At 42.7% G+C, this 15,162-nt stretch overlaps 1 protein-coding gene across 1 annotated transcript; it reads left to right on the forward strand.

The window, feature by feature from the left end:
- Positions 1–7,989: 7,989 nt before the first annotated feature.
- On the forward strand, positions 7,990–9,579 carry LOC147087230 (putative G protein-coupled receptor 139). Its single transcript, XM_085978125.1, has 2 exons — positions 7,990–8,060; positions 8,430–9,579. The coding sequence occupies exons 1-2, from the start codon at positions 7,990–7,992 to the stop codon at positions 9,361–9,363; spliced, it is 1,005 nt and encodes a 334-aa protein (XP_085834251.1). The 3' UTR covers positions 9,364–9,579.
- The last annotated feature ends 5,583 nt before the right edge of the window (positions 9,580–15,162 follow it).

Here is a 15,162-nt window from a genome sequence, read left to right on the forward strand (position 1 = left end):
AATAAGAGACAGCTAGCATGTGGGAGAGAAAAAGGGGGAAGGCACAATCAAAGGCGTGGATTAAAAATATATAGAAAATTAATAGAGGCCGAGATTGTGATGTGAATTTGTTGAACTCGATATTGAGTCCGGGAGGCTGTAAACTGCCTATTCGGATGACGAGGTTTCTGTTGTTATTTCGGATTTCCAGCATCAGCAATATTTTGCTATCATTTTAATTCAGCCTGGTGGCGTAGTCTGGGGGGAGGTAGGGAATTCTGCTTCAAATTATCGCGTGTTTTATCCGCAGTTATTAAAACGTTGCTAAGATAAGTCTCTGTGGTCAACATCAGCAACATATTTGATATCTGACAGACAGCAGTGCGGAGCCTAGGCCCAGCACCATATTCAGATCCTCCCCACAGGTGAATGTAAAAGGTTTCTCGGCTTCTATGTATGAAAACACGCCTATCCTCGTATCCGTGCCCAATATCTGCTCCTGGCTTCCCTCCAGTGGTCGCTATTCATGTCCTCTTGCTGCATCCTTACTCTTATTGGGTCCACCTCTAACTATATCACAATGATTCAGCACTATCAACAACTCATTACTTCTTTCTCACTTATCTACCGTACAGCAAGCCCGATTTTAGACTGTAGGAAACACGTGTTCCAATTGTACCTTCTTCCTGCCACGTCCCCATTGCAGCTTTACACCTTCCGGTCCCCAATTCTCCTTCCCCAGGTGCAGTACTCATTGCACCATCACCATGCCGAGTCCCTAATGCAATTTCACCTACCCATACCCCATGTACCTTCCTCCTGCCCTGTTTCCATTGTACCTACACCCCGCAGGTTCCCCTTACATAGAATGGGATAACGTACAATTTTACAGCATAGAAACAGGCCATTCTGCCCAACAGATTAATGTTCCACACGAGCCATTTCCCGCATTTCCTCATCTCACTCCACTAACATATCATTCTATTAATTTTTGACTCCTATAGTTATCCAACTGCCACTTACATGCATCTTTGCAAAGTTCTGCAAATACTGCATGGCATAGAGTCATAGAGCCATAACGGCAACAGAGGAGGCCAGTCGGCTCATCGAGTGCGTGCCAGTTCTCTGTAGAGCAAGTCCGTCATTCCCATTTCAATCGGGGGTAGTCTTATGAAGAACATTTGAGCAGGTTGGGCCGATACTCATTGGAGTTTAGAATATTGAGAAATGATCTTATTGAAACTTATAATGACCCAGAAATTCGGGTCGCCACGGTTGAGTACGCCCGGGGTACTCGCCCGTGGGCCCAATCGAAGTGCCGTTTTCGTGTGTGCACTGCACATGCGCGGGAAAGCAGAACTTCCATTCCCCTGAAAGATGGGGTTAAGAGGTGGAACGCGTGCGTGGGAGAGGCAGCGCATGCACATTTAACTTACTATTTTTTCCAGGTTTCTCCAGAAGATAAGTCTCCAGAAATTAGACATGTAAAGTGCAGTCCTCAGGCCTGCTTTTAAAAAGGTAAGTGGTGCATTAATCAATGTTATGACATTTTTTCCACAGGTTTATTATTTTTAAATACTTCAAAGAAAGGTAAGCTTATTTTTAGCCCCGTTAGAAAATGTAATTAATTTTTTCAAAAATTTAAATTATTGTTTAAAATTGTTATTTCATGTAATTTATAGTTATTTTAAAAATGCAATGTTTTTTTTTAATTTATTTGAAATTTTAGTTACGTTTTGGGGCTTATAGTATTTATAGGATTGACAGCTCTTCCTGTCAAACTTATGAATGAAGCATACCCTGCTACCATTGGCTCTCCATGGCCCACGTGATCCCAGGGGGTTGACTCGAACTAACTGCGCCCCTGGGATACACAAGCACTGCGCGCCGGCAGTTGGAGGAGGCACAGGATCGGAACACCACGCAGGCCCACATCTCAACGGCCGGCATGCTAGGTAAGTGCACGTCAGAGGCTTGCACCCGCGGGAAGCCACCAAACCGAATTTCTGGGCCAATATTCTAAGTGGGCTTGACAGGGTAGATGCACAGATAATGTTTCCTCGCGTGGGGGAATCTAGAACAAGGGTGGCATAGTTTCTAATTGGAGATGAGGAGGCATTTCTTCTCTCAGCTGGTCGTGAACCTTTGGAATTCTCTCCGTCAGACAGCTGTGGATGTTGGGTCATTGAATATATTCAAGGTGGAGATAGACAGAATTTTGAATTATAGGGGAATCAAGGGTTATGGGGAGCGGGCAGGTAATTGGATTCGAGGCCAAGATCAGATCAGTCATAGCATTAATTAATTTTAACGAGTTCCACTTTCTAATATTTTTTGCACTTTCTCCAGTGCTTCTATCCTCTTATTGGGCTAAGCAGATCATAACTGTTCACAGCACTCAAAGTGTGGTCTCTCCAAGGTTCAATATAAGTTTAACACATCTCCTCTGTTATTGCTTTCCATTCCTCTAGATATGAACTCCGTTGCTTTGACTGTACGCTTAATGGCTTCTTTCATCTCTTTGTGAATTTGTAGCCCTAAACTCCTTATCTTCTCCCACCATTTGGACTCTTATTTTCCAAGTCTCATGTGCCCTACTTATTCCACCTACCAAAATACACAACCTCACATTCTATTTACTGAAAATCATTTATCATTATCTCTCCATGATTCCATTTTGTTAATATCTTCCTGAATTTTGTCGCAAACATCCGCAGTGTTAACTATACCCCATAATTTGGTGTCATCCACAAATGTTGATATTATATTTCTGATTCCCAAGTCCAACCCACTACTGTAAATTGTAACCAATAGTGACCCCTGTGGAACACCACTTCCCACATTTCCCCAGTCTGAGCAACTACCTTTAACATCTACTCTCTGTTTTCTATTGAGCATCCAGTTTTTCTATCCATTCGGCCACTTTTCCACTGAGTCTACAGGCTCGTACCTTAGTCACGAGTCCACTATGGCGGTGGAAGCTCTTATAAATGTCTATTTATATTATATTCACCACCTTACCATTATCTCCTCTGCTAGTTTTTCAAATAACGCAGTACGGTTGGTCAAGTCGGAGCTTCCCGTTTGAAATCCGTGCTGACTAGACTTTATTATGTTTCGGTTTCAAGAGAAATTTCTTTTTTATGTTTGAGCGAAGATTACTATACCTCTCCTCTCACCCTTGTTAAGCGCACTGGATGAAAGTTCTAAGAATGTTTACATATATTTATATGCAGTGCCTCTGCTGTCTCTTCCTTAGCTTTGACTGTGAGTGGAAATAGTCCTTCCAGACACGGGATTTATCCTCTATACATATGTTTAGTTTATCATAAGAACATAAGAAAAAGGAGCAGGACTCGGCCATTCGGCCCCTCGAGCCTGCTCCAACATTCAATGAGTTCATGGCTGATCTTCTTCCTCAATTCCATGCGTCGGCCTTATCGCCATATCCCTTGATGGCCTTACTAGTCTGAAATCTATCGACTCCTGTTTTGAATACGCCCAGTGACTGAGCCTCCACTTCCCTCTAGGGCAGACAATTCCAAAGATTCTCCAACCTCTGTGTGAAGAAATGTCCTCTCGTCTCAGTCCTGAATGGCCTTCCCTTTACCCTGAGGCTGTGCCCCAGGTCCTAGACTCCCCAGCCAAGGGATACATTCTCCCAGCATCCACCCTATCAAGCCCTGAAATCATTTTGTATGCTTCAATGAGATGCCCTCTCATTTTTCTAAATTCAAGCAAATACAGGCCTAGTTTACTCAATATCTTCTCATGCGACCGTCCTGCCATCCCAGGAATCAATCTCGTTAACCTTCCTTGCACTCCCTCTATGGCAATTATATCCTTCCTTAGGTAAGCAGAACAAAATTGTACACAATACTCCAGGTGCGGTCTCACTAATGCCCTATATAATTGGAGTAAGACGTCTTTACTCCTGTACGCAAATCGTTTTATAATGAAGGCCAGCATACCATTTGCCTTCCTAATAGCTTGCTGCAACTGCACATTCATTTTAGTGACACATGTACAAGGATACCCAAGTCCCTTTGAGCATCTACATTCCCCAATCTTTCACCACTTAGGAAATATTCTGCCTGTCTGATTTTTCTACCTTCAAATTTATCCACATTATAATCCATCTGCCCTGTTCTCGCCCTCTCATTGAACCTGTCGAGAGCCCCTTGAAGCCTCTTCACATCCTCTTCGCAACAGACACTGCCACCTAGCTTTGTGACATCAGTAAAATCTGGAAATGTGACATCTAAAACATTGACATAGAACGTGAATAGCTGGGACCTAAGCACTGTCCTTGCGGTACCACTCTAGGCACAGCCTGCCATCCTGAAAAATACACGTTTTTCCCTACTCTTTGTTTTCTGTCTGTTAACCAATTCTTAATCAAGGCTAGTATATTTCCCCCAATTCCATGTGTCCAAATTTTGGTCACCAACCTCTTGTGTGTCACCTTATCGAAGCCTTCTGAAAATCCAAATACAACACATCAACCAGTTCTCCTTTGCCTGCTGCATTAATTCCATCCTAAAAGAACTCCAATAAGTTTGTTAAACAGTATTTCCCTTTCATAAATCCATGTTGAATCTGCCCAATCTTACTATTCGTTTCTAAGTGCCCAGTTATTGCATCCTTTACAATATATTCCAGCATTTTCCCAACGACTGATGTGAGGCTAACAGGTCTGTAGTTCCCCGTATTCACTCTCCGCACTTTCTTAAGTAGTGGGGATACATTTGCTATCCTCAAATCTGCAGGAACCGTTCCTGAATCTATAAAATTTTGGAAGATGAAAAGCAATGCGTCCACTATCCCAATGGCCACCTCTTGCAAAACCCTGGGATGCAGGTCATCCATTCCTTGAGGTTTATCGAATTTTAGTCCCATTAATTTTGCTACTACAGTTTTTTTTTACTAAAAATAATTTCTTAAAGATCCTTATTCTCGCCACAGCTTTCGTTTTCTCGTATTTATGGGAGATTTGTTGTGGTTTACTTCGTGAAGACAGAAACAAAGTATTTATTTAATTTCTCTCCCAATTCCTCATTCCCCATTATAAATTCTCCCGTCTCTGACTGTAAAAGACCTACATTTACTTTCGCCAGACTTTGCCTTTTTACATACCTAGAGAAGCATTTACAATCCGGTTTTACATTTTTCGCTAGTTTTTGCTCATATTACAGTTTCATTTTCTTTATCAAATTTTGGTCACCCATTGCAGATTTCTAAAAAATCCCAATTCTCAGGCTGACCCCTTTTTCTGGCAACTTTTTAAGCTTCCAACTTTGACTCAATACTAGTTCATTTTATTTTGTTTGCCATGATTGGATCACTCCTCCTTTTGGGTTTTTATGCCATAGAGAAATATATGTTTTTTTTCAAAATATGCATTATTACCTTGAATGTTAGCGATTGTATTTCCACCTTCGTACCTTTTCGTATAGCCTCCCAATCTACCATGCACAACTTGTCCCACATTCCCTTGTAGTTTCCTTTGTTGAGACTGAAGAATTTAGTTTCAGATTGGACGACATCACTCTCAAACGTATTACAATTCAATCATATTATGGTCATTTGTCAGTAAAGGACACTTCAACACAAGATTATTGATTAGCCCTTTCTCATTAACAGTACCAGATCCAGCAGAGTCTGTTCCCTGGTTGGTTCCTCCAAATATCGATCGAGGAAACCATCTTGCATGCATTCCAAGAATTCGTCCTTCACACCATTAGTGGTTTTTGATTTGTCCAGTCTATATGTACATTAAAGTCAACCATGATTACTGTATTGCCCGTGTTACATGCACTTCTAATCGAAGACCTCGCTCCTGTCTATCTTAGAAGCCTTGGTATGCATTTTGAATTCCTCGGATAATTTCACGCCCACCATGTTTGTGGCCCTGGTAAAAACTGAGGTAAAAGAACTGTTCAATTTATTTCATTTCACTGCTTTTATTTTAGAGTTTATCCTGTCCATTCCTAAGTGGCCATATCTCTATTTTCCTATTCCTATGCTTATAGAATTCTGAAATATTTATTTTTATATTGATTGATAATTTAATTTTGTAATTCGACATTGATTTCCTAATTGTATATTGGCTTATTTCCTAACATCGTGTTGGCATTTGCCTTCCTCTCCTTTATTGTCTCTGTAATGTACTCAATGTATACCTTTAGTTATTATTTTCTCTTTAATCAGGCTCACTTTGTACTGGCACTTGACCTTCACCCCACAGTCCCAATTTCACCTTCACTCTGCTCAGTCAACGTTGCACCTTCACCCAGCCAGTTCCCCATTGCATCTTCACCCAGCCTGTTCCCCATTGCACATTCATCCCACTGACTTCCATTGAACGTTCAGCCTGCCCAGTCCCTAATGCACCTTCACCACGCCCGATCCCCATTGCACCTTCAGCTCGCCCAGTAACCATTGCACCTTCACGCAGTCCGTTCTCGATTGCACGTTCACCCAGCCTGTACCGCATTGCACCTTCACCCTGTCCACTTCCAGAGAAAAATCAGACTGTCGAGTCCCTATTGCACCTTCACCCAGCCCGATCCCCATTGCACCTTTGCCTAGTCCGTGCCCCACTGCACGTTCACCTAGCCCCTTCCCCATTGCACCTCCAACCCGCCCACGTCCATTGAACATTCACCCTGCCCAGACACTCTTGCAACTTCACATCGCCCAGTTTCCATTGCACCTTCATCTAGACTGTTCTCCATTGCAGCTCCACTGCACATCATCCATTGGATATTCACCATGGCCACTTCCACTGAATATTTACACTGCTCAGTCCCTATGGCACCTTCATCCCGCCCAGTTTAATTTGCAAATTCGCCCAGCCCACTTCCATTGCACCTTCAGCCTGCCCAGTCCCTATTACACCTTCACCGCGCCCAGTCCATATTGCTTTTGTAGTGGAAGGCACGGTCGCCAATGGTGGATCGATTGAAATCCAGGATTCCCAAGAGGCCAGAATTGGAGGAGGGCAGAAATCTCAGATGATTGTAGGGCTGGAAGAAGTTACAGAGATAGGGAGGGGCGAGGCCAGGGTGAGATTTGAAAGCAAGAATGAGAATATTAAAATTTAGACTTTGATGAACCGGGAGCAATTGTAGATCAGCGACCTCAGGGGGTGCTGGGTGAACGGGCCTTGCTGCGAGTTGGGATACAGGCATCAGAGTTTTGGATGAGCTCAAGCTTAATGAGGTTGGAAGATGATAGTGTTGCCAGGAGGGATTTGGAGTAATCAATCCTAGAGGCCACCGCAGCATGTATGAGTGGTTCAGCAGCAGTTGAGCTGAGGCAGTGGCTGAGTTGGGTGATGTTACGGAGGTGGAAGTAGGCAGTCTTTGTGATGGAGAAGATATGTGGTCGGAAGCTCAACTCGGGGTCAATTACAATGCCAAGGTTGTGCACGGTCTGGTCCAGCCTCATAAATTTGCCAGGGCGGGATGTAGTCTTTGGCTGGGAATGGAGTTTAAAGCAGGGACGAATACAATGACTTCGGTCTTCCCGATAATATGTTGCAGGAAATTTTTCCTCATCCAATCTGACAAGCGGTGTGACAAAATGGGGACAAGTGCCGTGTTGGGAGAGGTGGTGGTGAGATGGAGCTGGGTGTCCCCGGCGTGCCTTTGAACAAGACGTTGTGTTTACAGATGATATCGCTGATGAGTAGCATGTAGATGATGATAAGATGGGGCCAGAGGTAACAGTGTTGGAGCGAGCACAGAAGCCGTTGCAGGCTATGGTTATATAGATAAGAATAGAGCCAGGCGTTTGCAGTCCCACCCAGCTGGATGACGCTGGAGAGGCGTTGGAGGTGGTTTGTCCAGACAAAGGCATGAGACAGGTCGGAAAGGAAGAGAGGGAATAGCTTACCACAGACACAGTTACATAGAATACAAATTCTGACTTTGGTAAGGGCGATTTAGAAGTCGGGCAGGGGGCGATAGCTGATATGACGTGGTCCAAAATGGAATTCTGTGAAAGATGGGCACGGACTTGGGAGGAGACAGCACGAACAAGGACATGGTAATGAAAGGGATGTTGGAGATAGGGCGGTACTTGGCAAGGACACAGGCTTCAAGGATAGTTTTTGAGCAGTTGTTCATGACAGCATGTTTGAAGGGGAGGGGAGAGTATGTGAGGAGAGAGAACCATTAACAATATCAGCTAACATGCGGGCCAGGAAGTGAAGTTGGGTGGTCAGCAGTTTGGTGGGAATAGGAGCAAGTGAGCAGCAGGTGGGTCCCATAGACAAGTTGAGCTCGTAGAGGGCATGAGGGGAGCTAGGAGAGAAATTGGAGAAAGATGCGACTTCAGCGATGGAGCAGATTGGAAGCAACAGAGCACACATGATATCCCATTCATCAGTGCAATAGCAACCTGAAACTTCACTCAAAATAACTGTAATAACGATGGATATAAAGTGTGTCTGAGTGGAAACAAATCTCACTGATCTGTGTATCTCTTGCAGTTAACTTGGCGGCGATTGTGATCCTGTCCCGAGGAAAGTGCGGTCTCTCCAAATGTATCACTCGCTACCTGGTGGCCATGGCAACGGCCGATCTCCTGGTAGTTTGTTCGAATGTAATATTAAGCTGCATTGTTGAAATTTATTTCCCAGTTTCAATCTTGACAATTACCCCCGTGTGCTGTCTCAATACAGTCTTGCTTTGTGCAGCCACGGCGACCTCTGTCTGGTTCACAGTGGTTTTCACCTTCGATCGATTTGTGGCCATTTGTTGTCCGAAGCTGAAAACAAAATATTGCACCGAGAAAACTGCGGCTGTTGTTATCGGGGTAGTGAGTGCACTGGGCTGTTTAATAAACATTCCCTGGTACTTTGTATTTGACCCTGAATATATAATGGAGAACGTACCCCGGGGTTGTGTCTGGAAAGCAGCCTTTTTTACTGCACCCGCCTGGGCAGCGTTTGACATCTTTAATCTTACGTTAATCCCCTGTGTCCCATTCGTTCTGATTTTGTTGCTCAATGTTCTCACCGCTAGACACATTTTAATGTCCAGTCGAGTCCGCAGGGGACTCCGGGGCCTCAGCAATGGAGAGAATCACAAGGACCCAGAGATGGAGAACCGAAGGAAATCCATCGTTTTGCTGTTCAGTATATCGGGCAGTTTTATTTTGCTATGGACGACCATTGTTGTTTATTCTCTATCTCTCCGTACAACCATCATTCAGTATGATTATGCTAATGACATTGAATCGGTGGGATTCATGCTTCAGGTTCTCAATTGCTGCACAAACACATTTATTTATGTGCTGACCCAGGGTAAATTCAGAGAGGAGCTAAAGAGTGGGGTAAACTATCCACTGCATTTAATTGCAAAATTATTTAAATAATAGAAATAGCTGATGTCTATCCATACAATGTTTATCGGCCATTGCAATAAAGATCAAAACCTGTTTAATGGATCAATTGATATTGGTACAACATTTTAAGCAAAGTTGCAAATCGAAGGTTACTGTAATATATTCTCCTTAACAAACTGTGTTATGTAACGTCACATGTATGATTATAATATTAAATGTTTTCCTGTTATTAACTGTGAAAATTAAAATAAATGCTGACTGAACATGCCCAGGTGATTATTAATGTTACACAGGATGATTGATTGGCTGGATTTAGGGCCAGTTGGAAGGATGATGCAGCATCGTGTATCATTGGAGCAACTGTTCCCATCAGAAGGGAACTGTCGCACATCATCACCTGAATCATCTGTAACTAACACAATATAAATGTAACTTTCATTCAACGGGAAATACCCAGATTGTCTCTTCTCAGCTAAATTTACCTCAACGGCTGATGTACTGCCTAAATGGACCTGAAAATCCTTCACCACCACTCAGCGTCACTCCCCCAGTAACCAGCCTGCTTCTCCTCAGAAAACCTTCATTAAATATTGAGACCGGACAGTATTCGCACCCCCTCAGCAGTACTCGTCTGTGGGTGACATCGCTGATGCTGCGACAGCTGAAAGAGCCAAGATAACCAATTCATTTCTGTAGTTAGGGCTACTGCGGGCATCGAAACATAAATTTAAATAATATTAAATTCATGGGTTGCTCGCGGCAACCTGGAAACGTATCGCCCATTTTCCATTTTCTCTCCAATGTAAGGAGGTCCAAGAATGTCATGACCCAGCTCCACAGAGGGTGACCTTGCTAGTGATTGCTATTTCCAGCAAGTTGTTCATGCGGGAATAATTTTACAGACCTTACCAGGCCAGCCAAATAAACTGGACACAAGTACTTCCCATAAGAGTGCCGTGTAAATAGCATGATTGACAATTGGAGCCACTTTCCTCTCACTGCATCAAACAATATCTGAAATTTACTGTGATACGGCGTTCCACAATATCTTAGACATTTCATTCAGCAGCAATTCTTATTGTCCTAAGATCTGAACACTCTAAGACGCAGTTGAAGGCTCTTGTGACAGATATTCCCTTACCAATATATGATTTCACCCAATCAATGAAAGCGGTATGAAACCACAGTTGGAACATGTATGGTTTTGGATCAGTTTCACTCGAGTAACTTTATTCTAACATGGGAACTAGCCTCCAAGCAAAGACAAGGAAAAATTAACCTCAACCCCCATGGGTTCTGCTGTAACTACTCACCCACCAACTAATATTCCTGTACGATAACACCTAATTCTCTCTGAAATTCAACATTTAATATTTTGTCACCTGTTAAATGTATTCTGTTTTTCTATTCTTTATACCAAAGTGAATAACCTCACATTTGCTCACATTTTAGTACATCTGACAGTTTATTGTACAAACACGCAAACTGTCTATATCCCTTTGCAGGATCTGTGTATCCCCCTCACAATTGACTTTCCCACCTAGCTTTGCATCGGCATCAAGTTGAATACTTTACAATCGGTTCCTTCATGTAAATCATTATTTATGATTGTATATATTTGTGGTCCAAGCACTAACCCTTGCGGCACCCCACTAATAAGAGCCTGCCAACCGCAAAATGACCCGTTTTTCCCTTCTCTCTGTTATCTGCCCGTTATCCAATCCTCTAACTATGCCAGTATTTTACACCAACCTAATAAGCCTTTATCTTCCATAACCATTTGTAAGTGGCACCTTGTGGAATGCTTTTTGGAAATCCAAATAATCTACATCCAGATAACCTGCTTCCTCTTCATCTACCCTTCCAGTTGCATCTCAATATTCTCCAATAAATTTCCTTAACACGATTTCCCTTTCAAAAAACCATGTTGACTCTGCCTAAACATATTATGATTTTCTAAGTGCCCTGTTATCTCATCCTCAATAATGGTAAGCGAAAAAGTTATAAGCGTGATAGTTTTGAACAAATGCATATGGTTCGACTGGATCTGATTAAGCCTGTAAACAGAAAACTGAATTTTGAGGCATTTGGCTCCCTCAAGTAAAACAGCAACTTTGAGTTGTAAGCATTTTTAAGTGTAATTTGAACGACAATTCAGTTGTACATTCAGGTACAGCAAACAATTAGAAAGGTAAATGGCATGTTTGCCTTTAGTGAAATGGGGTCGAGTACAAGAGTAAGGAATTCTTACTACAATTGTACTACAGGGCTTTTGTGAGACCTCACCTGGAGTACTGCGCACGGGGTTGGTCTATTTAATACAGAAAGGGTATACTTGCCTTCAAGGCAGTGCAATGGCGGTTTAATAGATTGATCCATGCGATGGGAGGAATGTACTAAGGGGAGAGTTCAGTAGATTGGGCCTGAGCTCAGTGTGGCAAGATGGATGCGGCGATGCTACTGACGCGGAATTAGGTGAACTTTGTTATAGAGTGACTATTGTGTATAACGCAGAACCTATGATCAGAGAGGTGCTGAGGGTCATTGGCAGCTAACGCCCAATGTAGGGATTGATATTGGTGATTAGGATACAATATTTGTGGCTGCGACTAAAGATGATGCATTTAGCCATGCCAATGTTTGTTTAGAGAAAATTATGGCTCATCCAAAATAGGATATTGGAAATGTAGTCCGACATCAAAGCGGGGGGGAGTGGGTGGCGATAGAGGGGACAGAGGATTAAAACTGGTTTCGTCAACGTACATGTAAAAGCTGATCACATATTTGGGAATGAAAGTTTCAATGGGAAGCAGGAGGATGAGGAAGAAGAGAGGGCTGGCATACGGAGAGTTAGAAAATAAACAACAATGGGCGTCCATAATAATATATAACAGCCAGATATACTGAAGAGCAAAACGATGGATTTCCTCCGATTTTCCATTTCTGGATCTTTGTTCAACTGATTGCAGCGCGTAGAGAGGCAGAGGTAACACGGTAAAGAAAGTAAACACTGCAAGAGACGAATCAATATAGGTAAAGATGCAAAGAGTAAGTGATGTAGATGCTGAAATGGATAGTGAAACAAGAGAGAAAGAAGAATAGAGAGACAGAGCGAGAGAGGGAGAAATTATTGGGCAGACATACTGAGAAGGCAGAAAGAGAAACCGGCAAAAGATAAGATGGAGGAAAATAGAAAGAAAACAATATAATGAGGGAAATTACATGGACGAAAGCCATAAACAGTAAAGGCACATGTATATAAATTAAGAAAGCAGCACACATTCAGCACAACTTAAGAGAAAGATAGGAGTTTGTGAGCAAGAGGAAGCTGCGAGAAATTGTTGTACAAATGGAGACAGAAACTGAGAGAGGTAGAGGAAAGTTAAACAGGAATAATTGTCACACAGGGGAGTTATCAGCTTACATTCCCACTAATTTCTCCAGCTCTATTATTTTTACTATTACTAAGTTCCTTTAATTCCTCCTTATCACTATACACTTGGTTCCCTCGCTTTTCTGGAAAGTTAACTGTGTCCTCTTCCATGAAGACAGAACCAAAGTATTTGTTTAATTGCACTGCCATTTCCTTGTTCTCCATTATAATGACTCCCATTTCTGAATGTAAGTGACGTACATTTGTCTTCACTAATCTTTCTCTTTTTACAGACTTGCAGAAGTTTTACAATCCACCTTTATGTTCGTTGCAAGTTTACTCTCATATTATATTTTTCCCCTCTTAATCAATCTCTTGACACATTTTTGCTGAACTCTAAACTGCTTCCAATCCTCAGGCTTGCTAGATTTTCTGGCAACTTTATATGACTTCACTTTGGATTTAATAGAATCCTTCATATCTTTTGTAAGCCATGGCTGTGCCTCTTTTCCTTTTGTGCTTTTGCACCAGAAAGGAATGTATATCAGCTGCAATGTCACTGTTTTCTGGTTGAGGGTCAGATGTCGTTGTAATGGCATTAATAGAGTAATACATAGAGTTACACAGCACAGAAAGAGGCCCTTCAGCCCATCATGTCCGTGCCGGTCATCAAGCCCTGTCTATAATAATCCCATTTTCCAGCACCTGGTCCATAGCCTTGTATGCTATGGCGTTTCACGTGCTCATCTAAACGTTTCTTGAATGTTTAGAGTTCCTGCATCTACCAGTCTTTCAGGCAGTGATTTCCAGATTTCAACCAACCAGTGGGTGAAAATATTTTTCCTCAAATCCCCTCTGAACCTCCTGCCACTTACCCTAAATCTATGCATGCTGGTTAACGACCACTCTAATAAGGGGGAACGTTGTTTTATATCAACCTTATCTATGCCCCTCATAATTTTGTACACATCAACATGTCCCCCTCAGCCTTCTCTGCTCTAACGAAAACAATGCCAGCCTGTCCAATGTCTCTTCATAGCTGAAGCTCTCCAGTCGAGGTAACATCCTGGTGAATCTCCTCTGCAACCTCTCCAATGCAGTCACATCCTTCCTATAGTGTGGTGACCAGAACTGCACATAGTATTCCAGCTGTGGCCGAACCAGCGTAAAGCTCCTTCATAACCTCCCTGCTCTTATAGTCTATGCCTTGGCTAATGAAGGCAAGTAACCCATATGCCATTTTAAAAACCTTATCTAACTGTCCTGCTGCCTTCAGGGATGCACCATATACATGCACACCAAGGTCCATCTCATCCTCTGTTCTTCCTAGGGTCCTACCATTCATTGTGTATTCCCATGCCTTATTATTATTCTCAAAATGCATCACCTCACACGTTTCAGTGATAAATTCCATTTGCCACTGTTCTGCCCATCTAACCAACCCGCCTATATCGTCGTGTAGCCTGAGGCTTCCCTCCTCACTATTTACAACTCCACCAATTTTCGTTTCATTTGCGAACTTAATGATCATACCTCCTACCTTCATATCTTAATCATTAATGTAAACAACAAATAGCAAAGTACCCAGCGCCAATCCCTGCAGTGCACCACTGGATACAGGCTTCCAGTCGCAAAAACAACCTTAGACCATCATCGACTGTCTCCTGCCACTAATCCAATTTTGGATGCAATGTGCCAAATCACCCTGGATCCCATGGTCTCTTATCTTCTTGAGCATTCTCCCATGTGGGACATTTTCAACAGCCTTGCTGAAGTTCATGTAGACTACATCAACTACACTACCCTCATTCACACACCTAGTCACACCCTCGATAAATGCAATCAAATTGTTAGACATGATCTCCCCCTGACAAAGCAATGCTGACTATCCTTGATTAACCCTTACCTCTCCAATTGGAGAATAATTCTGTCCCTCAGAATTTATTCCAGTAATTACCCGACCACTGATGTTGGGCTCACTGGCCTGTAATTCCCTGGTTTATCCATACTAACTTCCTTGAACAATGGTTCTACGTCAGCTGTTCTCCAGTCCTCTGGCACCTCCCCTGTGGCCAGAGAGGTTCTGACCATTTATATCAGACCCCCTGCAATCTCCTCCCTTTACTCACACAGCAGCCTGGAATACATCGCGTCAGGGCCTGGGGATTTATCCACTTTTATGTCTGCTTAAATGGCTAGCACCTCCTCCCTCTGAATACTCATTTGTTCAAGTATATCACAATCCCCCTGCCTAATTTCTATGCCTACATCACCCTTCTCCATAGTGAACACAGATGCAAAATATTCATTTAAAACCACAACTACATCTTCCGGCTCTCTACACAGATTGCCACTTTGGTCCCTAATGGGCCCTACTCTTTACCTGGTTATCCTCTTCCATTTAATATACTTATAAAAACACCTTGGGATTTTCCATTATTTTGCCCGCCAGTGTT

This window comes from Somniosus microcephalus, unplaced genomic scaffold (genome assembly GCF_052327205.1).
Source record: "Somniosus microcephalus isolate GS21.2 unplaced genomic scaffold, FLI_Smic_1.0 unresolved_chr6, whole genome shotgun sequence".
Classification (NCBI taxonomy): Eukaryota; Metazoa; Chordata; class Chondrichthyes; order Squaliformes; family Somniosidae; genus Somniosus; species Somniosus microcephalus.

What these genes read in the sequence shown, in the direction of transcription:
- LOC147087230 (XM_085978125.1), top strand. Translation starts at nt 7,990, where the DNA reads ATGGGCACGGACTTGGGAGGAGACAGCACGAACAAGGACATGGTAATG. An exon ending in GGGATGTTGGAGATAGGGCG is followed by an intron (nt 8,061 to 8,429) that starts GTACTTGGCAAG and finishes ATGGATATAAAG; the next exon opens with TGTGTCTGAGTGGAAACAAA.